General features: G+C 55.5%; 1 protein-coding gene across 4 annotated transcripts; it reads left to right on the top strand.

Annotated features, from left to right (window-relative positions):
* The first annotated feature begins 1,037 nt into the window (after nt 1-1,037).
* Nucleotides 1,038-14,466, top strand: NAA40 (N-alpha-acetyltransferase 40, NatD catalytic subunit). Of its 4 annotated transcripts, none has more exons than XM_058526584.1 (8): nt 1,038-1,123; nt 7,018-7,113; nt 8,074-8,126; nt 10,479-10,574; nt 10,670-10,828; nt 10,984-11,067; nt 11,513-11,590; nt 11,890-14,466. In XM_058526584.1, the coding sequence occupies exons 1-8, from the start codon at nt 1,118-1,120 to the stop codon at nt 12,029-12,031; spliced, it is 714 nt and encodes a 237-aa protein (XP_058382567.1). In that variant the 5' UTR covers nt 1,038-1,117; the 3' UTR covers nt 12,032-14,466. The 4 variants fall into 4 exon arrangements, with proteins under 4 accessions (XP_058382567.1, XP_058382570.1, XP_058382569.1 ...); XM_058526587.1 differs by having other exon boundaries at nt 11,513-11,633; nt 11,890-11,965; XM_058526585.1 differs by lacking the exon at nt 1,038-1,123 and adding an exon at nt 6,755-6,836.
* Nucleotides 14,467-16,205: the final 1,739 nt, after the last annotated feature.

Genomic DNA, 16,205 nt, shown 5'->3' with positions numbered 1-16,205 from the left:
GCAGATAGTACACACTTAACAAATGCCGCTTGAGTGCCTGTTTTGGAGCCACCACTGCGCTGACCACTGAAGATGGGATAATGAGCAAAACCTGACAAAGTCTATGAAGCTTAAGTCTCTGGCAGCGGTTCTGTAATTTTCGTGTGTACGACCTACGTGGGGAGCTCTTAGAAGCGCAGACCCTGGCTCCCCCTGGAGACTCTGGGGTCGGCCCCAGGGGTGTGCACAGCGCACACGCTCCCCAGCTGGTTCTGATGCAGGTCACGTGGGGGTCACACTTGGATCTGCTGGGACAGACTGAAATTAATACTGCCCAGGACACCTGGGGGCTCATTTTCCCAGCACCATCCATTCTCCATTAAACAGTTGTTTCATGCCTGTCTCCCCTCTGAACAGGAAGTTCTGGACTGCCGCGGCGTCTTGCTCCTCTCTGTGCCCCCTGGGCTCAGCCCAGCGCAGGTGCCTGTGAATGTTCATTGGGAGAGCGAATGAATGAAGGGTGAATGAATGGTTAGAAGCCGGATGAATGAATAACAGGGCTCTAGCTAGAAAAGGAATTTCTAGAGTTCAAGGTCTAGAAAGTGGGAACGTTTGCAAAGACTTCCCCTGTGCCCGAGGGCTGCAGGAGGGGCTGGCACTTCAGAGGTGACGCGTGTGGTCGTCTGTGAAGGTGGCTGCTCCGCGAGCTGCTCCGGCCGGCGGGGAAGGCGGGACGCAGGGGTGGCGCGCCCACCCACCCTGCTGCCCGGCGGCGCGCTTCCCCGGGAGAGCGCGGCCGTTGCCATAACTACAGACGCAGCCGGGCGAAGAGGGGGGCGGGCCCGGGCGGCACGTCATTCCCAGCGCGACGCAGCTCCGCGCCTCCCGCTCCTTCGGGTGCGAGACCCTCGGCCCGCCCCCGGGCTCTCCACCTGCGCGCCTGCCCCGCCCGCCCCTCCCCCGGGCTCTGCGCCGGCGCGTTGCCCGCCAGGGAGCGCGGGGGAGCCCGCCAGGCGCATGCGCGCTGCGGGGCCCGCTGCCGCTCTGGTGTCGGTGTCGCCGCCGCCGCCGTCGCCGCCGCCGTCGCCGCCTCCCTGCCGGCAAGTGTGGGAAGGAGGAGCCGAGGGCCGCCGCCGCCATGGGGGTGAGTGAGGCGGGGAGAGGAGACGCGAGGGCCGGGAGTGCTCCCCGCTCCCCTCGCCCCCTGCGCCCCCATTGTTCCTTGAACCCCCTCTCACGTGACCCCGACCCCCTCCGGCCTCACGTGACCCCCAGCCCCCACATGACCCGACTCCCCCATCTAAGGGTCCCCGCGCCCGGCCCAGCCCGGGAATCCCCTGAGAGCCTCTTTCTCCGGGCCCCACCCCCTCGGGGGCCTCCCGCCCTGCTTTCCTGGATGACCTGTTACCTTCTGGGCCTCCCCAAAGTCTCCGCGCGGTCCCTGGCGTCTCCCCCCGCGCCCAGGGGTCATCCATCACCTGGCTGTCACCGGCTTCGCGGCTTCCCACGTCCTAGGCCGGCCCTGGCGTGGAGGGAGCTGAGGCCCAGAGGAAAGAAGGCACCCAGCCAAGGTCACACAGGCGGTGACGGGGGGCCGGACCCCGACTCGGGTCTCCCAGATCCCCGGCCGCTGCGCTTCCCACTACTCGGATATTCGCAGCGAAGCCAGTCCCCCTATTCTTTCGAAACCTCTCCTCCAGGTTCCTCCTGCTCCTAAAACTCTTCCCTTCCAGCAGAGGCCTGCCTTCACGGCCTCCTAGATGCGAGGAAGTGGTTCTTGTTGTTACTGGGGTTGTTAGTGGTCTCAGTACTACAGGTGGCTTTGCGTGAGGAAGCTGTGCAGAGGTGAGCAGGGGCTGATGGGGGCCACGGGTAATGGCCCCTGCCGCTGATGGGTAGTGACCACCTGTTCCGTGCAAGGCCGCCTGGGGGTGCATTTTGTGTGCTTCCCTGGCCTGTGTTCAGAGAAGGTTGGGCAGAAGTTATCCACATGTTTCTGTGAGTTCAGCTTCCTAAGTCCCAGTTAGAGCATCAGTCACCCTCCAGTAAATGGAACCAGCCCTCCCTGGTACTGTGTATATTAGTTTTTACGTGGAATTTCCACCACCTTTAGGGAGCCCTGAGTTTGCAGCCAGATAGCTCAATTCCAGCCCATCCTCACTGGCTAGCAGCATGGAATGTGGCAGTGGCATAGCCTTACTGAATTTGAATTCCTCATCTGTGTCACGAGGTTGATGGTACCTCCCCCTTTAGGATAGATGTGAGGATTAAATGAGATAGTGGATATAAATAGCCAGATAGGTGCCCCCTAAATAGTGGCTGTTATTTTTGCCTGTATTCTCAGTCTTTAGTTATCTGAAATGGATTTGTGCTATTTTTAACCGATTGGGTTTCTCCCTACTGTTATTAAATAATTTTATTTATTTTATTTTTTCCCCAAAGCCCCAGTAGATAGTTGTATGTCATAGCTGCACATCCTTCTAGTTGCTGTATGTGGGACGCGGCCTCTGCATGGCCGGAGAAGCCGTGCGTCAAAAGGTGCCCACCCGGGATCCGAACCCAGGCCACCAGCAGCGGAGCGCGCGCATTCAACCGCTAAGCTACGGGGCCGGCACAGTCTCCCTACTGTTATTAACCTAGATTTTTTTTCCTCTCACTCAAATAGTTATTGACTGAACAAATCAACTTGTTAGACAAAAATAGTTGTCTAATCCATGTCAAAGTACTTTATGTAATTCATGTCAAAACACATTCATCATGTTTCAACAAAGAGTTTTGGATACTGTGTACTTCATATGTAGCAAATCAAGTCTAGAGACCTGGGGAGTATTTAACATTGATTTTGGTGAAAGGTTCTAGACCCCAGCTCTTGTTGAAACTAAATGAAACCTGTGTCTGCAGTATCACTGGGTAAGTGTCTACCCAGCATCAGCCACTACAGACTGAGCGAAAAACAAGAAGCATAGCATGGCATTCTGGTTCAACACTTCCTCATTGGTTGAGTTGAAGCAGCAGGCCTCAGCGATACTGCCATCCTTGCTTCCTTTAGGGCCCCAATCTTATTACTCATACTTTACAGATGTGTTTCTCAGAACGGCACCTACTTAGTCTCTCCTGGCCTAAAACTTACTGCAAAAGAGAGATCTGAACCAGAGCTGGAACCCTCTCATTATCCTCATCCCTCATGGGTGGGAGCCGTGGACGCCCCACTTCGGTGGCAGGAAGGTCATCGTAGTGTTCACCCTCCAGCAGAGGGCCCTGCTCCGTTTGACAGCCTGACCTCAGGCTGAGGGAGAGCTGCATCAGTGGAGTGCCATTCTCCTCAAAGTTCTTAGCCCTTGCTGCCACACAGGAGTTGTCTTTTAGGAGTTAGAATTTAGATCTCTGTCTGCCTTCGCCAAAAACAGAGGTTCTTTTAGGATCCTGGATACTTTGTGGGATGGAGGCGTCGACATTGAAAATCTAAGAGATGCCAAACCCCTTTTCTGAAAAAGTGCCTCCCGCCCCCATCTGGGGTTTTTCTGTTTCTTAATTTCTCTGTGTGACCGCCAGCAGTTAGGGGACCATGTGTGGAGACACTAGTTTGATAGGAATAGGAAGGGGAGGAGTTTCACAGCTGCATGTGAAAACAAGTGCCATGTTAATGTAGTTGATGTGGTGGAAGGAGCATGGTCTTTAGGGTTCAGACCTGGTTTGAATCTTGGATGATACATTTGGCGGGCATGACCTGAGTACCTCCCATTTGCTGAGCACTGGGTATACACTGGCACATGACGTGACCTCTACCTCTGAGAGTGTACAGTCTGCTGGCAGTGGAAGGACGGGTGGTGGGAAGATGTCTCTGGGAATTCTGTTCCCTGGCTCTGTGACCCTGAATGCCGAAAGCTATCTAACCTCAGTTTTCTCGTCAAAGAAGTGGGTGCACGCACCTTGCTGAGTTACTATAAAGATAAAAATGTCATCTTTATTGAAGCTCTAGCAGAGTGTCTGACACTAGTGGTTCCTTGTAAACATAGGTCCTTCCTGTGAAGAACTCTATATGTCGTACATTGTATCATTTTGTCCTCAGGACAGTCCTGTGAAGTGGAGGCATTATCAGCCCCATTTTAAGGATGAGGAAATTGAGGTTCAGAGAAGCTGAGTAACTTGCTGAAAAGAAGATTTGCCCAAAGTCACACAGCTGTGAAGTGAGAGAGCTGAGAACCCAATCCAGGTCTCAACTCAAAATCCGACACTCTTTTTATCATATAAAGCTCCCTTGGGGAAGACACTTAACCACAATGAGCTTTACTGTTCGCTGTGCTTATTTCCCATTTTAATTAGGAGAATTTTCCTGCGTCCCTGCAGGATAGCCTTACCTCTGCAAGGCAGGGCAAAGCTAATTGGAACAGTAGGAGCCCGCTTTTCCTGGAGTGTGCTGGGTTGAGGGGGAGCCTGTCTGCCCAGCCGGCTGCAGCCCGCCTCCTACCCCGGATGCTGGCAGCCAAGCGCTTAAGGGGCTCTCTTATTATCTGCAGGCGCGGGCCGTGGCAGCCCAAAGCCTCGAAGCCTCGCTCTGAGCATTGCCTGGCTTGCCTGTTCCCCTGCATGAATGAGCCCATAAATCTCCGGGAGGCCCGGGGTTGGCCCTCCTGCTGCTCGTGCTTAGGAATTACTTACTTCATGTGCTTAGAAAGGAGCTGCTGTGGAGGGGACCCACGTTGCAGTGCTTTCTGGGTCCCGTGCGTCACACTTTCCTTCCAGCATCTTTGATCCGCCAGCTCAGCCAGCTCAGTGTGTGTTAAGAGAGAGCCAGCATGCAGGGTGGAGGGAGCGAGCTTGCCTCTACTGCGAAGGGGTGCTGGCTTCTGCCCTCTCGTTATAGCTACTCGCCGAGGCCAGCATTTGCGTCCCTGTCTTCCTGGGGATGGAGTTGCCTTCACAAGTCCTGCAGGGGGTGGGGCAGGAGGAGCATGGGTCTGGCCTGATTGATGCCAAAGCTCCTGTCTTTCTGCCTAGTGTCACAGCCCTGGGGACCTTCCTGTTCCTGACCCCTGCCGCAGTGTGGAGGTAGGGCCTGGGGTGGCACTGTGTTGGCGTGTCGTGTCAGCCATCACTGAACCAGAGAGATAGTGAGAAATGAATTGCTGAGTGGCTGTCGGAGGGCTCTGAGGCCGCAGGCCTCATCTTGGCAGGGCTCAGTTGGGAGACGGTGGGGCTGGTGGAACAAACACTGGATCTGTGGCTCGGCCCCTGGGATTGAGTCTCCCCCCTGCCATTTCCTCTACGGGGAATTCTGAGCAAGCCACGGCATCCCTTTGAGCTTCCGTTTGCTCCCGTGTGAAGGGAGGTGACGGTTTCTGCCCTGAGAATTGCACCAGGTAATGTTTGTGCAAGGACTTTGTAAGCTGAGTGTATCAGTGTTGTCTTGAAACCCAAATTCCCGGAGAAAAAGATGGGTGCTCTGAAACGTCTGTGTGTAGAGAGAGGCTCGTTCTGTCCCCAGATCCCAACATAGTGACACGGTCTGTTCTCTGTGTGTTCCTCCCTCTAGGCAGGTGGGAAGTGGGCACTAGCCTGGCTTCTGGCACGGTGCTCAGCCTGCAGGTAGTAAACAGCTGGCGTTGGACAAGTTCATACCTAGAAGAGCAAGCCCTGTGAGCTTCTGGTGTCTCGCACTCTCGCCTGCTTGTTGCCTGGAGGGGAGTAAAGCGGTGTCCTTCCTTGGGGGACCAAGGGTAGAACTGATCCTGAGTCACTTTCCCAGCAGCTGGTTCTTCAGCTCCGCCGTCCTTGGGGCTGGTCAGGGTCAAGACTGAGGTGTGGGGGGAGGTAGGAAACGTCTCTCGTGAGCTCAGGGCATGGGCGGTGGGGTCAGGAGAGGCCGTGCGGTTGGTAAAAAGCAGAGCTGTCTTACCAGTGCCTTTGGGGTTCTTTCTGGACTCGGGCTGGGGGCTGAGCACCTCCGCGCGCATGTGCTGCTCTGGTCCTCCTGCGAGTGAGGATGGGAACTGCCATTTATCCAGCACTTGCCGTATTAACACCCCCCCCCCCGCCCCGGGCTTACTCCCTCGAAGGTAAGAGGGGCCCAGGCGTCCGATGAGGAGAGGAGGTCAGAGAAGGGCTGTGTGTTCCCCCAAGACCAGCAGGCACTGAAGAGCAGAGAGGGGCTGTAGATACAGTCTGTCAGCCTCCAGGACCTGGCTCTTTTCCCTGTGTTACCAGCTGTTTACAAGAGGGTGAGAGGGTCCATTTAGGCCTGGAGAACCCCACGTGAGCCTCAAGATAGGCTCTGCTCTGGATGCGGTTGTGGGCGGTCTGCTGTCTGCCCCACTCTGCAAGGACAGCCTGCCTTTGCTCCTCCCCTGCTGCCTGTGTGCCCTGCAACTTGGCCTCGCTGACCACGTGTCAGCATGGCCTGTGTCCCCAGGTGACCCCCTTGGGGCCCTTCACTCTGCCCTTGTTGCTACTAGGTGTGCGGTGTGCCCGCCACTCATTGGCCTTGGCTGAGCAGCCCTTTGGGGGAACGGCTCCATCTCCTTAGGCAGAGAGCCCTGACCCTTCTTAGAAAGGGGGCCCGGCTCCCAGAGGGGCTGCCCCCAGGCCAGATGTTTGTCTCCTGAAGCTGGAAGCCATTGAAAAGGCTTTGAAGAAGCTTATGCTTAGGAACAGCTGTCACTGGCTACCTCAGATGCCATCTCCTCCCTGAAACCTGCCCTGAATGTGTCTAAATTAGTTGTTCCCTCCTTGTGAATATTCATTAGGCACCTGCTGGGGGCCAGGCTCCGCTGCAGGCATCACCACGTGCTCTCCCTGGGCCCTCACGGTGACCCGGTGGTCCGAGGGTCCGTGCTCTTCCTTCTGGTGATGCTCCCAAGGTCTCACAACTGGCAAACGCTTGAGCCTTTCCCACTGCCCCAGTGTGCAGCAGCCAGGATCGGAAGTTCCTGCCACTGAGGCCAGGCTGTGGATTCGGGGACTGACCCTTGGGATCCTCAAAGGGAAAGTCAAGTCTTTGGCCACAGCCCTTCCAGCCAACTTCACTTTTCCCTGTTGCAGAGGAAGTCGAGCAAAGCAAAGGAGAAGAAGCAGAAGCGGTTGGAAGAACGAGCAGCCATGGATGCCGTCTGCGCCAAAGTGGACGCCGCCAACAGGGTGACTCTCCCCTCCTCCGTCCCTTCCTCCGGGAGCTTGGTTTTGGATTTTACTTCTTTTGGCGCCACCCTGTGGCAGAATTGTGTTACTACCCACCCACACCTCTGCCACCACCTTACTGCGGAGGGAAATGAGCACAGGCCAGAGAGTTTCCAGGAGGGCCACCATGGGCCCGGGTGTGCAGGGAAATGTGGATTCACATCTCTCTGTGGGTCTCCTTCCTTACCTTAGTGATGGAAGAGGGTCTGGAGAAATTTTTATTAGGATTTTGCCTTTTGGGGAGGAAACCTCCCTGCTAAAAGGTAGAATCTCATTCATTCCTTCAAACTTTTCTTGGCTGGCTGTGAAGTCCCAGAGGCTGTGCTGGGGCCGAGGATGCAGCAGCCTGGTGTCCAGGGGCCACAGTCAGGAGGAGGAGTCGTGAATGTGAGCGCCAGATGGGCTCAACTGTGAGCGGGCCTGGCCTTCACACTGAACCGGAGAGATTCTGGTGGTGCCTTCTGCCCCCGTTCCATCTCCCACTTTTTGTTATTCTTTTAGCCCACTCAGTAAACAGTCCACAGTTGTAAGGATGTGGCTCAGGGACATGGTTGTTCCATTTTGGGTTTGACCAGCTGAGGTTGGTTGGGGGCGTCATAGAAGTGCGCAGGTGGATCACGTGGCCTTGCTGCGTCTCTGGGTCAGGTGAGCGGGTTTCACGCCCCCAGGCCAGTATTAGTGTTAGGCTGGCGAAGCCTCCCCTTACCCTGTCGGATGACGCTCACTTCCCTCTCCTGGACCTCCTCAGCGCCTCCCTCCTGCATGATTTCAGAGCTGAGGCAGGTGGAGGGACCGTATAAGGGCTCTCCCGGGCCCGAGAGTTGGGCCTCCCGACATGGGTCTGCCCCGCGTCGTCCTCGAGGGCAGAGCCTGTGAGTGCCCCGCGTGTCTGTGCTACTCCTCTTCTCTCTCCCTCCACAGCTCGGGGACCCTTTGGAGGCTTTCCCAGTGTTCAAGAAGTATGATCGCAATGGGTGAGTGTTTGGCATTCCCAGCTCCCATCTCCTGGAGTCTCTTCAGAAGTTCACCTCTCCAGGGCAGGCTTCCTCAGACCCAGATGTTCTCTCTGGTTTTTGTGATGAGAAAGCAGAAGTTATGGCTAGTGCCCCGTTGATACAAAATCCCCTGGTTAGGGGGACAGAGAAATCTGTGAATGAGCAAAGATTGCGTGTTCTCAGACCGATGTCTCTTTAGAACTTGTTATTCTCTCTGGATGAAGAATCATAGAGCTGAAACAAATTTGAAAAATCATCTAGGGTGATTCCTGTTTTATACAGGGAGAAACTGAGGCTCAGAGAAGTTGAATGAGATTTATGAGCTTACGGACTTTCTCCCTGGCAGCTGAGGGGGCTTTTAATTCCCAATTCAGTGCTCTTTCCCTGAGTGTATAGTCCACTTGTTAAAAGCCACTTACTGGCTGTGAGACCCTGGACAAATTACTTAACCAGTCTGTGCCTCAATTTTCTAATCAGAAATGGATGTAATAATAGTCCTCTCTTCATGGAGTCATCAGGAGGATTAGATGTGAAGGGTTAGTGCCTGGGGCAGACTAAAAGTGAGATCAGTGTTAGCTGTTATTACTGCTGTTTTTACTACTAATCCAGTTTACTGTAGAATCTGGATGAAAGCCTCTCTTCCCTTTCTGTCTTTTTGGTTTATATAAGAGGAAGCATAATCTGTCTTGACGGAGATGCTGTTGGCTTAGGGAAAAACGGGGGCTATGGTTTTAGAGAGTCATGGCTATGGGTTTGAATCTAAACTGTGCCTCTCGTTAACTGTATTTGGATGAGTCACTGATACTCCTCGGACCTCATTTTTTTATCTGTTAAATGGAATGATGATGCCAAGCTTGCAAGGTTGTTGAAGGAGGAAGGAGAATATATCCAGTTCTGTAAGTAGCAGCTGGTGCGAGTATTTTAATGAAGCAGTTAGACAAATGCAAATATATGAATTATGAAGCAAAGACTCTCGTAGGTGATGCTATATTTGCCTCGCATAGCTATGTCTGAATTTCATAGTATCGCTTGAATGTATTCCCCTTCCTGTCTGTGATCAGATGCATTCCAGTCTGTCTAGTAGCTTTGTCATTCAGCTGCTGGGAAGTCCCCTGACATAGTTTCGAGATCCCTTGCTGTGATGTCTCTTAGTTTTCCATATTCCACATTTTTGCTGACTTCCAAAAATATAGAGCGGCTCTGAAGCAGGCATTGCCAGCCGACTCTGGGCTCCTTTGGTGCCTAGCATTTTGTGTGATTTCTGTGGCTGTGGTCCTGTTTTCATGTAAAGAACTCAGATTCGCAGAGAATTTATACCTGCAGACTGCCTTTGGAAAATATAAAGCTAAGACAGATGCAGTGCTGTGTTTGGGCATTTCTGACTACTACATGGTCAGTACTTAAAAAGAAAGGAAGGCTTCAGAGCCAGGAAGGTCTGAGTTTACAAGCACGTGGACAGCTCATACGGCGTGCCAGTCAGCAGAGGGGCAGCGGATTCCAGTGGGAACGGCTTCTGAGGGGTCATGTCAGAGGCCACTAGAAGATATTGATATGGTAGCTCTGCAGGGACTCAGAGTTGCTGACTTCAGTCCTTTCAGAATGTGGCACCACCTAGAGAACATGAGTTTACAGTTTGGCCAAGGAATTTAGCTGTAATTTACTTCAATTTCATTTAGAGGTAAAGAGCAGATTAAGATACCTTAATGCCTTCAGCATGTGTTAGTTTAGGAAAACAGCCTGGGGTTGGACCCTGGGCCAGCCTGTTTGATCAGCCGAGAGCACCCTCTGTCCTCAGAGGAAGCGGCAGGCGGGACTCCTCGCAGGGGGTGTGGGCCATAGTCTTCTCGAAGGGCCTGAGGTCACCCAGCTGCTTTCAAAGCTGAGACGGGTGGATAAGGAGGAAGAGACCCATGGGAGCCCAGAGGAGTCCAGAAATTACGGCAACAGGGAAAATGGCAAAGGACAGGAACTAAGGGAACAGAGACGACTAGAGTGTTTGTAACAAAGAACAAAAGACAGCGGAGAGAGAAAGAGGTAGCAGAGAGGGACAGAAGTTCACAGAGTGCGAGTCTGATAAGGGCCGAGCAGGGAAGGCAGGAAGTGGGCCTCTTGTGGTCAGCGTGGCGGGCGGTGATGACAGTTGTTAATCTCGGCCCAAAAGGCTTAGTTCCTTCACAGGCGCCTTCTGGAGTCACGTCCGGGGAGGCAAGGCTCGGCTTAGCATTTCTGTGGATTAATGGAGGCCAGGCGTGCCTCGCGGTCAGGCTCTCAGGGCGGCAGGCTGTGGTGGACAGGGAGCAGGCTCCCAAGGCCTCCTTCTCCTCTTCTCAGGTTAAACGTCTCCATCGAGTGTAAGCGAGTGTCTGGCCTGGAGCCGGCCACCGTGGACTGGGCCTTCGACCTGACCAAGACCAACATGCAGACCATGTAAGCTCGCCCGACGGAGGGCAGCCTTCTCTTCCCCAGGCTGCCTCTCCTCGCCCGAGCGCGAGCGCCCCGTCCTCACTGCCCCCGTTTCCCAGGTATGAGCAGAGCGAGTGGGGCTGGAAGGACCGAGAGAAACGCGAGGAGATGACGGACGACCGAGCCTGGTACCTCATTGCCTGGGAAAACAGCTCCGTCCCCGTTGCCTTTTCTCACTTCCGGTTTGACGTGGAGTGCGGGGATGAAGTCCTGTACTGGTAGGAGCCCCAGCCTGGGGGGGCAGGAGTGGGGGGAGACACGTGCTGCTCTAGGCAGCCCCGCCAGTGGCAGAGTCCAGTGTGCCCGTCTGGTCTGTGGGCTCCCCTGACCGGCCTCGCAGCCTCCTCACGCTCCCCTCGCTTTCTTCACCCAGCTACGAGGTGCAGCTGGAAAGCAAGGTGCGGCGGAAAGGCCTGGGCAAGTTCCTCATCCAGATCCTGCAGCTCATGGCCAATAGGTAAGGGCCACCCCGTGTGTTGCTCAGGTGGCATCTGCTCTTGTTTGAGGCTCCTTGGAGGACAAGGCTTATAAGAATGTTTTGGAAGAAAGGCGTCTAGAACCCTCTCAGTCAGATCCTCCGTCCCCTGCTGTGACTCGGGATTTGGTGTGTTCGGGTGGGTGTAGCAAGCCCTTGTGAGTGCCTGTCCTGTGCCTGAGTAATGGGGTGCAGAGAGGAAGGAGGTGGTGAAGAACTTGGTCAGATGGGGGCCTGCTGCCGGGCCGTCTGAGCAGCCCCCTGACGGGGAAGCACTGAGTGTGGGGTGCCCTAGCAGAGGCTGGAGTCGGGGCTCAGGAGTGCTGCTCAGGAGCGAGTGGCAGACAGCAGGCAGACACGAGAGGAGGAAGCATGACTTAACATCTGTTTCTCCTTCTGGAAGGTGTTCTCTCTGCTTTCTTCTCAGCACACAGATGAAGAAAGTTATGTTAACGGTGTTTAAGCACAATCATGGCGCCTACCAGTTCTTCAGAGAAGCGCTGCAGTAAGGAGCTGGGCCCGGGGCTGGGGCCCTCGGGGCATAGGATGTGCCTGCCCCAGTGCCTTTTTCCTGGTCCTGGCCCCCGTTCATCCTGATGCCTGAGCCTGAGGCCCCCTCCAGTGGTCCATAGGGTTGGGGTCAGTGAGACGGCTTGTGAGTGCCCTCTGGCCTGGTCCCCTGCCCTCCTCCTGTGCCCTCCCGTCTAGGGGTGTCGTGAGTGTGGTTGGTGGAAGAGTTCTGGGGCCAGGGAGGAAGGCCGTTAGCTCCCTGCCGCAAGCCCTTTCTTCCTGCCTGCCTTGCAGATTTGAAATCGACGACTCTTCCCCCAGCATGTCCGGTTGCTGTGGGGAGGACTGCTCCTATGAGATCCTGAGCCGGAGGACCAAGTTTGGGGACAGCCAGCACTCCCACACGGGCGGGCACTGTGGCGGCTGCTGCCATTGAACTCCCAAGCCAGAATGCTCTCTCCAAGGCCTGTCCCCTCCCCTGGTCTCACGCCGCTTGCTGGGTGCCCCCAGAGCTGTGGCCTCCTCAGCCCTACACGTGCCAGGCTGTACCCTGAGAGCACAGAACCCTGGGGACGAGTGGTCCGAGCTGCCCTCCTCCCCTCTTCTAGAGGAGCACAGTGCCAGGAGGGAGCAGAGAGGAGAAGATGCTGAGGGAAGAGCTGGCAGAGGCCGGGGTATGGAGCGCATCCTCACACAGTGCCTGCCTTCTGTCTCGGCTCTCATGCCCTCGATTGTAAGGTTCCCCAACTTCTCTGCAGCCAGATTCCTGACAAGCCCCCCGCACTCGCACACACTTGGACAAATGGAGTGTTTATTCCCACCTTTATGAAAGTCCTGGAACCCTGGATCAGGGTCTGGCTGGTCCCCAAAGAGGAATGGACGCGGTGTAAGATCTGGGCGTAAAGAAAGGCTTCAGGGAGACTCGTTTTGTGGATGGAACACCCTGACGGAAACCATGGGAAGGTCTGTGCCACGACACAGGGAAGTAAGGGGGCTCTTTCTGGCTCTGCTTTTATGGATTCACAGTTGGTGTGGAGTCTCTCAGGGGCCCAGCCGCCTCTGGGAGGAGGGCTGCCTCCCCCTCTCCATCGCTGTCAGTGAGAGGAGCCGAGAGGACCAGGAACAAGGTGTGGGATGGGGCCGGCCGTGGGGACGATGGCTTCTCTGGTTGTTTGGACTTGGCTGCATTCTAAGCTTCACCTTTTGACATCATGGCAGTGACTCGAGTTTTCCATTCACAGCCTGCTTGTTCCTCTCTATTTCCCTCACTCTCTCTGCCACCCCAGATACCTCTGTTCTTACTCCCAAGTGGGGATAACATCAGGGAGCCCTCGTCTTCCCCCAGGAGGACCCTCGTTCCCGGCTCACCGAGTGCCATTTCCTCTCCTGTCTTGGTGCTGATAGTTCTCTGAAGGTGGGGCACCCCTCCCCAGCGCCGCCCCACCTCTGCAGAGAGCCCCAGCCAGCAGCAGGCCTCCGCCTGCACTCCCCAGCCTTGCCCCTCGTGGCCTCAGTGAGGCACTAGTGCCAGCGCCCTGGCCGGCAGCTCAGGCTGCAGTAGGAACCCTTCTTGGTGGCTGAATCCGCTGCTGTTCTCTCTCTGATACCACCTTGTGGCAGCGGGCGGGAGCTGGGACGAGCAGGCCATCCTCTTCTCATGGGGTAGGAAGGGTGTGCAGGCTCAGAGCTCACCCTCACCCTCGTTCCTCTTCCAGGGAAGAAAACAACCAAATCCTTATCCAGGAAAAAGCACCTGAGGCCTCCCCTTGGACATCCTTAAGCTCTGCTTTAGGGAGTGTCTTAAAAGTGGTAGCCTTCATGAAGTTGCTCTTGTGGCGATCTCTCGGTCCTTCTGACCTCAGATCTGCTCACACCCCACCCTCTGCCCTGACTCAGGCGGTCTGTGCTGGCGGATCTCCCTGGAGCTGTTCTTGCTTGTCCGCTGAGTCCTGCTTGTGCCGAGACCCACACACACGGCCTCCTTCACCCAGCCCCAGCCAGCCCAGCCCTCCGCCGAGTGCTCCGCGTGGCTCTGGACCCCGCCACCAGTGGGGCAGGGCTGCCTAGGAGAGGGCCTTCAGCTTTACACTGGGATAAGCCCACCTCTGCCCCTGCCCTGCTGGCTCCAAGGGGGAGGATTTGAATTGCTGGCAGGGCATTGCTGGGCTCCTTCCAAGAACCATGGAATGGTAGAAGCATGTTTAGGAAGAGTTTTTCCTCTAATCCCTGTCTCGAAGGATGCAGAATGATAAATATTTATTGTCTTAGACCATGAATTTCTGATACCTCCCGCTCAGGGGACCAAAAGGAACCCTCAGTGTAAATCCCACATAAGGTGAGTTCAGTGTACGTTGTCTCTTTCCAGTCATTGGATGCCTCGCCCCAAGCCCCTTGGTAAACGGGGACCTTGGTACTATGCCCTGCTCGTCCAGCCTCTGGAGGGCAGGGCTGGAGTGGGAGGCGCTGCCTGAGACAGCAGCTCGGTCTCTGTTGTTGGTGTCGACTCAGTTCTCAAACATCAGTCTTTCTGCACTTCCCCCAGGTCTTGGTTTTGAGAAACATAGCCGGCCTTATGTACCAGGCTTTTTTGTTTATTGTTTCTTTGGGGCATGTTAAAATATTTTTTAAGACTTTTTTTCTAGTTGTATCCATCCTATTTCAGGTTATTTTTGTTGATGTCAAATGTGTATATGATACGTATGTGGTTCTTTTTAACCCTTTCTGGTTATTTTTAGAGGAAACTTTGAAGATAAACTTCTTGGTATCTATATATTTTTTCTTTAGCAACTTATCACTGGAATCAAAGAGAAAAAGTGATCTCTTTTTGCATTGGTTGTATTTGTATGTCACAAATAAAAGACACTTTGTTCAGCTGCTGGGGTGGCTTCCTGATGCTGGGGTGCCATATGCAGCGTGGCCTCAGAAGATGCCCACGACTGTCCCAGCATTGGGCCTAAACCCTGGGAGGCCCCATACCCGTTCCTGTGAAGGAAGCCTCGGGGCTGAGAACACCTTAGGGTGTCTGGGGCGAGCAGCCAGAGGTGGGAACTGAGACCCAGTGTGTGTGCACACGCGCGTGCGTGCACCACTTCCCAGAAGCCCTGGGTAGAGGTCAAAGGTCGTCTGAGGGGTGCCTGCTTTGCATCCTAGATAGAGAGCCTAAAGCCAGACGTCGTGACATTTGACATCTGCAGCTAAACGTAAATTCCAGCGTACTTGTGTGGGAGTTGAACAGATGAGATAAGAGTGGTGTTCACTTTCTCCATTTTACTTTATTGGGCTACTCTGAATATTCTTTGTCTCTTAAACAGACTCCAACCCTCTCATCCCTCCACTCACAAGAGACAAAGTCTCAGAGGAAGGGTAGCTCATGTTAGGCCTGACGGGCAGGAAGGTCAAGAGCTGGGGAGGCTCTGCCCTTGAGTGGGACAGAGGGAGCTATGCAGCTTCTCCCCAGGCAGGACTTCTGCCAGTCCTGGCCCAGGGGGAGCTGGGAGGGGGGCAGGAAGTGGGCCGGGAGCTGGGGCTCAGAAGCACTTCCTGTGGACACTGGAGAGCCAGCCTCGGCGTGCTCCTGCTTGGTGAGCACATCTGCTGGAAGGTGGAGAGGGCGCCAGGTGGAGCCCCAAGCCACACGGAGCGTTTTCGCTCTGGCAGGGCGACGATCTGGGGAAGAGGAGCAGGTGCATCTGTCCAGTGGGTACCAGCGTGTCGTGGCCTCAGCCCCAGGGCTGATGCTCTGTGCAGCTGTTACCTTGCAGGCATCAAGGAAGACGTCACAGGCCTTGGGAAGGGAGGGGCAGTCCTCTCTGCTAGCGATGCAGCAGAGTCTCCTGTGACAGAATTCTGCCCCCGCAGAAGGCGGGGGCCTGGAAGGCTGTTTTAATCCCAAGTGGAAACTCCTTGGAGAGGCCATCCTGTTGCTGCGGGGTAGGGGCCGAGCGTGGGGCCCTTCCCCCATCGCTGCTGGCGGGGTCTGTGCCCACCTCCTCCGCCGCCTTCCTCGGTGGCCGGGGCCCCTCTCCAGGGTGGCCACCTTGTGCCGCTGCCTCCACCCCTCCCTCCAGCTGCAGCTCAAGCCTCTTCACTCTGGTGGCACTTGCCGAAACGCCCCGCCTTTGGCGAGCAGGGGGAGCAAGAGGCGCACTGCTGGGCGCGAGCTCCTCCGCTGCGTCAGGGCCTGCCTTTCCCCAGTGCGAGGAGCTTGCCCACCACGTGGTTTCTGCTGCTGGGCTTCGAAGGTGGCCAGTTCAGACAAGCGCAGCTCTATTCCAGTTTTTTCTGCTTCTCCCTCTCCAAGTGCCACAGAGGCCATTCCTGTGCTGCCTGAGGACGAGGGTCTGGGGCAGGTGGGAAGGAGCTGCGGAGGAGCGTCATGGACAGGACAGTCTGATGCAGACGCGTTGTTACTTGGCTGTGGCGGGGAAGGAACTGGCATTTGGGGAGCCCCTGCGGTGCCAGTGACAACCCACACAGTGCTTACTGTGTGCTGGGCGCTGTGGGGCGCCTGCTCATATGATCTCATTCACTCCGGACGACAGCCCCGTTCCATCGTGCTGGTGGTGGTCTCAATGTAGAGATCAATCGAGAGTCCTGGAGTGTAAAGTAAC

Source organism: Diceros bicornis, chromosome 31, assembly GCF_020826845.1.
Source record: "Diceros bicornis minor isolate mBicDic1 chromosome 31, mDicBic1.mat.cur, whole genome shotgun sequence".
NCBI lineage: Eukaryota > Metazoa > Chordata > Mammalia > Perissodactyla > Rhinocerotidae > Diceros > Diceros bicornis.
This window is presented reverse-complemented; position numbering and strand designations above follow the sequence as displayed.

Bases quoted from the DNA above. Each gene is read 5' to 3' on its own strand.
- NAA40 (XM_058526584.1), top strand. The intron at 8,127-10,478 runs GTGAGTGTTTGG...TCCTCTTCTCAG, and splicing joins AAGAAGTATGATCGCAATGG to GTTAAACGTCTCCATCGAGT. The intron at 10,829-10,983 runs GTAGGAGCCCCA...TTCTTCACCCAG, and splicing joins GGGGATGAAGTCCTGTACTG to CTACGAGGTGCAGCTGGAAA.